This window comes from Syzygium oleosum, unplaced genomic scaffold (assembly GCF_021117445.2).
Source record: "Syzygium oleosum isolate NSW1041296 unplaced genomic scaffold, Sole_v2.1 Sole_v2.48, whole genome shotgun sequence".
Taxonomy (NCBI): Eukaryota; Viridiplantae; Streptophyta; class Magnoliopsida; order Myrtales; family Myrtaceae; genus Syzygium; species Syzygium oleosum.
This window is the reverse complement of record NW_026607532.1, coordinates 2,092,144-2,100,734: the sequence shown is the minus strand read 5'-3', so window position 1 is coordinate 2,100,734 and position 8,591 is coordinate 2,092,144. Positions and strand designations below refer to the sequence as shown.

General features: G+C 42.3%; 1 protein-coding gene across 2 annotated transcripts; it reads right to left on the bottom strand.

Annotated features, from left to right (window-relative positions):
• Positions 1 to 2,520: 2,520 nt before the first annotated feature.
• LOC130134660 (uncharacterized) lies at positions 2,521 to 8,067 on the bottom strand. Of its 2 annotated transcripts, none has more exons than XM_056306918.1 (8): positions 7,930 to 8,067; positions 7,169 to 7,469; positions 6,058 to 6,255; positions 5,680 to 5,952; positions 5,359 to 5,461; positions 5,095 to 5,213; positions 3,847 to 4,023; positions 2,521 to 3,707 (listed from the first exon to the last, which is right to left on the bottom strand). In XM_056306918.1, the coding sequence occupies exons 2-8, from the start codon at positions 7,463 to 7,465 to the stop codon at positions 2,871 to 2,873; spliced, it is 2,004 nt and encodes a 667-aa protein (XP_056162893.1). In that variant the 5' UTR covers positions 7,466 to 7,469; positions 7,930 to 8,067; the 3' UTR covers positions 2,521 to 2,870. The 2 variants fall into 2 exon arrangements, with proteins under 2 accessions (XP_056162893.1, XP_056162892.1); XM_056306917.1 differs by lacking the exon at positions 7,930 to 8,067 and adding an exon at positions 7,803 to 7,922.
• Between the last annotated feature and the right edge of the window lie 524 nt (positions 8,068 to 8,591).

Genomic DNA, 8,591 nt, shown 5'->3' with positions numbered 1-8,591 from the left:
CCAAATGTTAATAAACAACAGTGTTTTGGGTTGACAAAGGAAAAGGAAAGGGTAGGGCAGAAATGGCGTGTAGCAAGAGTGGATTGACAGATCAGAACGACGCTTGGCAATTCTTGTTTACGAGTGTGATCGTGAAGTTTCTTTTTTTGGGGGGAATTTGCTTACAGCCACGACGAGACATGGCAATCCTTTTTCACAGCAACATGCGGATGTGATGAGAGATCCTTTTTCTCGAAAGTATTGCAGGATGACTTAGTAAGTATCACGTGATCTCGTGATCTGTGTTTGGACATCGAAAACAAAACGTTGGTTGGCTCTAGCCTCTAGGTATGTCTAGAACATTGACAAACGCGATGTGGTTCTGTTAACCAGTATGTTACTAATTAGGTTCTACCTAAAATAAGAAAGGAAGGAAGGAAAAGTCAACTTTAATAGGGTCTAGGATACCCCAGGAGAGGTAAGCGGTTCCCGGTCTGGTCCGATCCAATCCAAGAACCGGAAACCGGACCGGGAGGACCGGTTCCCAGTTTCTAGAACTGGGAACCGGACTAGCTATTCTGGAGACCGTGAACCGGTTTCAATGGGACCAATCACTTATTGATAAAGGCAAGAGAGAATTGGGAAAATTAGATTAGACTTTCTATTTTTTTCAAAAATTTTAAAAAGTAAATAAATATATATATGAAAAAATTAGAAAAATATATATTTATTGGTCCGGTCCAGTCCGGTCTAGTTCCCACCCTAGAACCAAGAACCGGACCGCCCGTAAACCGGTTCCACTTTTAGGAACCGAAAACCAGACCGATATTCTCGAAAATCGGACCAAACCGATCGGTCCGGTTCGATCCGGTCCGGTCCAGTCCTGATTTGAACGGTTCATCTTGCTCACCCCTACACCCCAGGCAAAACACATTTCTTCTGCACCTTCAAACCAGGGTGGATCGGCTAACCACTTGAATATACATATATAAGATCATGACCCCCTTGATTTCGGTGAAGATAAATTAACTCTGATCAATCCCATCGAGATTATGGCATATATTAATCAAAGAAATGGATCTCCCTCAGTCAATGATCTATTTTCGACATGATTGACATGATCTCTATTGTCCCGATTTAATACTGAGAGGACCCCAATCTACTTCCTGAAAATTAGCCTCGAGCATTCATGTGATGTGACCTTATCACGTCGTTATTTCATCTCTATAAAACAGACGCTTATAGAAGGAAAATAAGTACAACCATCCCCATTCATCAGTCATCACACCATCCATCATTAGGATTATACATACATACAAGAATGAGGTCATACTACAAAATATAAGCCAACTTCCCAAGATTGAAGTCCGTCCACGTAAACACTTTCCCAATTCTATTATCAGTTTCCTTTCACATTCAGCCTTCGAAGTCAAATCGAACCCACCCCCCAACCCCCTCATTAAATTCAGTTCAAAGATTCGCGTTTCGAGTCGATACCATCTCTCTCATATCGCATGGTGTCGTGTCGTAATCAAAAGGGATGGAGATGGAACACGTGGGGAAACTGTGCATGTTAATGTGAATCTTATCGTTAGGCCATAGGCAGCTAAGTCAGCTACAACGTCAATCAAACACCATTTTCACATTCATACCTGCATCCCTCTCTCTCTCCCTCGTTTCCCATTCTTTTCCAACAAAGCTATTTTCTTTATAACGAGACATCTCGTACAACATGTACATACTACTATAAATCATGTTTCGGCGTTCTCATCAATGGCATTGACTACAACAATTTGCTGAACAGTAACACATACTAACACGTACTAAGAGCTACGGAAATAATTTTATTTCCTATGAAATGTGACAGCGTTCATCACAGATAGCTTCCCTCAGCATCAACATCAATAATCGTTGGTCAGATTGGCTTAGGTTACTGAGTTATTGCGCGCCTCGGAGATGCATCATGCCATATGGTCATAATCGCCAATGAGTGTCTAACTAATCAAGAAGAGTATGATCACAATCAATTTGGTCAATAAAGTAGCTGAATGCATTTATATCTCGAAAAGTTCAAACAACAATCCAGCATCCAAATAGAAATATTTATTCAACACAAGATGCAAACTTCATTCAGATGAGATGCAACAGACCAAGTTCCGAGTGCGATGCTATCCTCTAATACAATGAATGCTAGGTCCTACTTCAATGGTCTTGCCCAAGTTGTAAGGTTACAATTTGTGTATAGATAATGCTTCTACAATACCTGCACATGGATCAGGTAACTAACGATTCAGGAAAATTATCAGTATACCCATCCAGAACCCGACGAATCACTTCCCTTCAAAGAGGATTGGATTGTGGAATTCTTCCAAGTAACTACCATCCATTTCTCTCGATCTCGAGTGACATGGCACACTTACTAGCCTAGGAGTAGATTGCATGAGTAATGCCTGGCAAAACCTCGTACGATTTTAAGGGATTGAAATGCTAAAGACTACCAACAAATCAGCCATCGTATGTGAGAGAACAAACACAACCAAATAACCAATTGGACTTTCGAAACAATTTTACAGATGAAAACCAATATAATCGCATTTGGGAGATCTTTTTTAGGTAACAAAGCAGACTGAGAAGAAAACGAAAAACAAAGAGATCTAATTTTAATCCAAAAACTTTACAATGGGTTAGCGTATGGGGAACTGTACTGAGGTCATACCTGTTAAACCTTCTGGCACCTTTGTTGCCAAGAAGAGCTAGAGCACTTCTACTAAGAAAACTGTCAGTAGGCTACAGCTACTTTTCCCTCCACATAGAAATTAAGGGTCAAATTTGCAAAAACCTCGAGGTTGCGGCGTGATGGTCATCCGAAGTAATTGATACCTTCTCACTCCCTATAATACAACCTCTCTTGTGTTCTCAGTTAAGCTATAATCACCTTCATCACCTACTCCTTCCTTCTCAAGTTCTCCTATGAGCTTTTCAATCTTTCTTCTGTAGACCGGCATGAAGTGGTCAGCAACCATAGTTTGACACAACCTGATTTTACTGTATAATGAACGCGGAGTAAGGAAAATCCCGACTTTGCTTTCCAAACTAGTGTCCGATTCACATGTATTAGGGGTGTCACTTTCAGCTTCATCAGAGTGAAGGGTTATTATATGCATGATCTTCCCTGGAGGAAAAAATCTGTGTGCTTCCTTGATTTCTGTGGCAGAGCTCTCTGGCTGTGCTTCACCTACCTCGGCCATTGCAGCTGCTTCTTCTTCTCTAATTTCCTTCTCCACATCTGTCTCCTCGCCATCCCTCCTACTGTATAGATCATGCTCTAGTTGCTGCCACAACTCAACTTCAGTCAAACGGTCCTCATGCCTATCGTCACTGGTGAGGTCCTCACCACCGTCCCCATCAGCATCACCATTGGCATGTCCATTAACTTCTTCAGAACATGAACATTCGATTTCGGATGTCCATTCAATCCCTTCAGCAGAAGATACAGGAAGTTCGACAGTTCCCATCATAGTTTTCCCTGTGGTTTTGCGCTGGTAAGAAAGAAGAGGCCCGCCGTTTGCTGTCTCAGAGCTTGAACATTCTAGGTTACTTTCCTCATTGAAACTTGAACGAGAGGTAGTGGCCCGATGACGGGGACCCATGCATGACCATGATGATAAACGAAGGCTAGGACGTGTCCATGCGGCCTGCGCCATGCTCTGTGCTCGCTTCATAACCACCTTTGACATGGAAAACCACAGACAAGAATCACTTGATGCATGTTGCTGAACATGCGTACAAAACACTCATGATTTCACCCATCAACCGATCCATGTCGAAACAAACAAATTGAAGTGAAGCTACCAGGACAAAAATTACCTGAGTGCCACTTGAAACTGGACGCAGAATAGCTCCAGCTCCAGCAACTTTTGCTTTTGCACTGGCCATCGATGGAAGACGGGATCCCAGAGCCGATGCAGATCGATAAACAGTGCTAAGAATGCGGGTACGCTCGATTTGATTCCTCAGATCATTCAGCCAAGCAGATGCAGTAACCTTAAAGAGAGCAAAGTGGACTTCGAAATATCAGAAACCAGATTGTGGTCCAAGACAGTGAGAGAGAATCGAACAGAAGGTCCTTTATTATGCAAACATTATAAACCGGATTTTGGTTCAAGACAATGAGAAAGAATTGGTTCAAAAAATGAGATAAGAATCAAACAGAAGGTCCTTCAGTGTTTGGCAGGCATTAATCATGCCATCCTGATCAAGTATGATAACACAGAGAAAGAGCTTACACAATACAACTAACAAGGGAAGAATGAACTTAATCATACAGGTCTAGCAGAGGAATAAAAACTTGATAACTTCCTCTTTCCCAAAGATTCTTAAGAGTAATTACTCTTAACTTCCAGTAAAAATAAGTTATATGCCGGATACACCGTAATAAACGGGTAAGCTTAAAATGCATTCTTCTGTTCTGCTTGTTTATCTCTAAGGTCACATGGATCAAGCTCAAGACTTACTGAGTAGAGACCTAAAACCTAGCTTTCAATCAAAGTGAATTCTTTGACAACTCGTAAAAAATACACACAACTATAGTTTGCATGGAGAATCAATCAATAACTTCCTCGAACCAACAATGCTAAGGCTTGTTCAACAATTAGTAGATCACCAACTGTTGAGACTGCTTTACATTCTCCACCAAAATCAACATTACCCTAGACAAATTTCAAAGACTGGCGAACTCAAAGCATGGTAACCACAAAAAAAAAAGGAAAAAGGAATAACCAATGCTGAACGAAGGTGTAACACCAGACAATTGTGTGAGAATACAGTCTTAATTTTCATTGTTCGCATCTATTGTGAAATAACGCCTTCTTAACTCTCTTCGGTCAATTGTTAAGATACGCATTAACAAATGAAACATGAAGGACAAATCAACTCCTTTCTAGCTTTCTATTTTTTTATGGTCTGTAACTCCTTTCTAGCTTTACATGCCGAAAATCATTATAACTGCCGGAATAGAACAGCCAACTGAAAATACCACCAAACAAGTTTGATCAAGGGCAACAAAGATGAGAAGCAATATTAGACTCACAAACTGCAAATCACATAAAAGACTACCTCTGCTCGCAAATCATCCACTGAAGCTGCTGAAAATGTAGGAACTAAGTCAGCTCCATTTATTATAGTGGTGATAAAGTCATTGCCAGATTCTGCCAATTCCCATGTCATGCATGCAGCTGCCAATATTATATTCTGTTAATGCGGTGGGCAAAAATCATGCACTGAAGAACAAGAATATCCCAAAAAACAAGCTGTTCTATTAGAATTTAATACCGCGTAGAATAGAAAAAAATGCAAGGCTTCTACATAAGAAGAACCAACCTGGAGCAAATGTATAGCACGTAGCAGTTGATAATTCCTTTTGCTCACGCAAAACATAAGTTAAAAGTGCCGCTGTGCCTCCACCCAAAGAATGCCCGACAATCTACCAATACACAGAAGGAGTTACTACAATTTTTTTTTTCATTAGAATTACTGCAATTAATTTGACCCATTACCATAATCACAACGGCAACATATACTACAAAGTTAAGGAATCAATGATAATAAGAGCTGCTTCAAAATTCTAAACACTCATTTTCCCCCTACAAACCTTGCATTTGATTCTATGAGGAACAAACTGATCAATACAAGAGTGCCTACCTTGAGCTTATAATCAGGATACTCGCCAAGCGCTTTGAGGAGACAAGGAGTTGCAAGCTTGGCAATCCACCTAGCAGCTGCAACCATTCCACAATGCGCATATCCCAGAACTAAGTTACTAACTCCCCCCTCATGTACAACACTGTGATGAAATGGTACCACAGCTCCAGTAACAGCAGTCAGAGTATCTTTAATGCTATGTGTTCCACGAATCACTAAAAGAAAACATCTTGTGTTGTGATCAACCAAGATGGTAAAAGCTGGCTTTAAAATCTGCAAAATGAATGTGGACAACTTGTAACCACAGAACATATATCATACAGTTTTCGCTATTAGGCCAAGCTATGGTAAAGTTATCTGAGTTGCAAAGTAGCTTACTCCTGCTTTTGGTTCCTGAAGAAGTACTTGCTCTTCAGAGTACCCAGTCTCCTTTAGAAACACAGGGAAAGTCTTTTTGGAAAAATGCCAACAGAGAGTCAACAAATTCAGGAGATATCTAAGCTCAACAACAATTTCATGGCCTTTTAGCTGTAAGCTATCTTCACCACCAAATACGGCGCCAACTGGTAAGTCTCCCTGCAAAACATGGTTATAAGATTAGAAGCATGAAAATAAGGAAATAAAGTTTTTCATGTCTCGCTCGTATCATGCCCAAATTTTAAAAAAACATTAAAAGGAAGCACTATGCTAACACAAAGTCTTCAATCGCAACAAGCACCCAAAAGGCTCGAGGATATTTAGTTGAGAAGAGAGAGGTATTGCTTAAATACAACACGAGTAAAAAAACTTGCCCCCATCAAGAATGGATGGATTCTGCCGCTCAATTTTAGTGTATGAACAAACGTGAACCTCTATGAGTTTTCCATTAATTCTGTTTTGACGCATCTTTTTAGATGTCTTCCTGGCTGGCCCTCTGTCAAAATCACATTTCCCTCGACCTTATCCTCCATCTGAACAGCAACATGCATGCACATTCCGCAACAGAAGACTTCGTCGAGACTACGCTCATGATTCGTGTGAGTACCCCATATCTATTGAGCTTAAAAGTTATAATGAGATTAGATAGCATTCTATTCAGAAAAAAACTTCAGAAGTATCTTGTGAATCCATCGTACCTCCTGAATCCTATAAGCTCATCATCATCCACAACACTCGTAATATGTCTACCAAATCGGCCCAGAAGACAAAATATTAATCAATCCCGGTCCATGATTTTAAACCTCGCTGCATGCTTATTCTTACCCGTTCCTCTATCGATCAAAGTCAACGAGCTCAATCACTCGCTAACATCGTTCCATAGCCACATAGTTAAACATGTTTCAAAGACTTCACCTTCACATAAAGATGCATCTTCTACTGGCCGGTACACCTTAACGAAGTCTTACATGTGAATAAACCGTTTCGGAATCCAACTTATAATATAATGCCATGAAGATCAAATGAAGCAGAACGCGATTTTAAAACGAAGCAAAGGAAATAATGCTATTACCTGCCTCTTGAGAAGGAAGCTGATCCCGAATGCCAGATCCCCAATCGGCCACTTACCGAGGGTCTCCGAGTAAGTAAACCTCAGAGTCTCCGACAAGGTGGCGATGGTCTCCAGCCAGGTGGCCGGCGCCCGGACGAGCCGGTGCGAGACCCGATCGATGCCCAACGGGGCGTGGCCGGACCCGACATGACCGTCGTCGCCATCCTCGGGGGAAGCTTCCGTGAGCATCTTGCGATTCAGAGTGTAGTACAACAGAGCAGCAGCGCCGGCCGCAGTAGCCATGGTGGCCGTCGCCATGAGCCTGCAATCACACTCCCCCCCTAAAATCAATCCGCAAACAGAAGATCTCTCGATTTACCCAAAAGCAAAACCACTCGATTCCCAAAACAAACAAACAAAAGAAAGAAGAAGAAGAAGAAACGCTCGATTGCCAAAAACACAACGCAATCGGACCGACTCAGCGACGATCCACGGAACAAAGGAAAATCAAAAGCGCGTGCGAGCGAGCGAGCGAGCGCGCGCACAAGTCGTGCCTGCACTCTAGAAAGGAAAAGCAACAGGAGAGCTCAACAATCGCAATGAGAAGACGAATCGATCTGGAGGTGGGTGGGGGGGAGGGACGAGGAATTAAGACCTGAACATGATGATGGAGAACAGAGCAGGGAATGGGGGAGGTGGTGCGCAAAAACCCTAACCATCCAAAAAACGAAGGAGAGAGAAAGAATAAAAGAGGGGGAAGAATAATCGCGTGGGGGGGGAACCTTGGATGGCTTGGTTTGAACTCCAACAAAACGATCTCCAACCGCAGAAGCTTTCCCTTCTCCCACTTAAAAAGGCAATCCGCGCGAGAAATGAGATATGCTCACAGCATCTCCCTCCCTCCCTCCCCCCTTGTGCGTGCGCGTTTTCGGGTCTCTATTTTTTTGCTCCTCTTTTGCGGGGGTTAATGTGTCGATGGGGATGTGGGGATATCATATCATTTTGATGGTGCGGGCGAACGCGACGTAAAGCATCTGCCGCCGTGGCCGACACGTGCCACGACGGGGGATGGAAAGGAACCAAATTGGGGGGTTAGGGCAACCAAAAGTCGGACGAGTTGGGGCACGATGCAAAAAGTCGCAACCGACTTTCGACTTTGCGTATCGAGATCAAATTACAAGTCCCTCCCAGTTTTTTTTTTGGTCAGAAAGTCCCTCCCAATTGACGTGCGCTCGAATTATAGAATTTGGAGAAGATTTTGCATTGTCCGAGTGAGTGCACAACTCGACATCTCGCCACCTTCAAAAACGAAAGTCCCATCGTTTTTCTTCTTCTTCGACAAATCCAGTTCGGTTCATGACCGGGATTCGCATTTTAGTTTTGATCCGGCACCTAGATTTTTTCCAGCTTTTTGTTAGACATTATAACTGCAAGTCAACCTGCA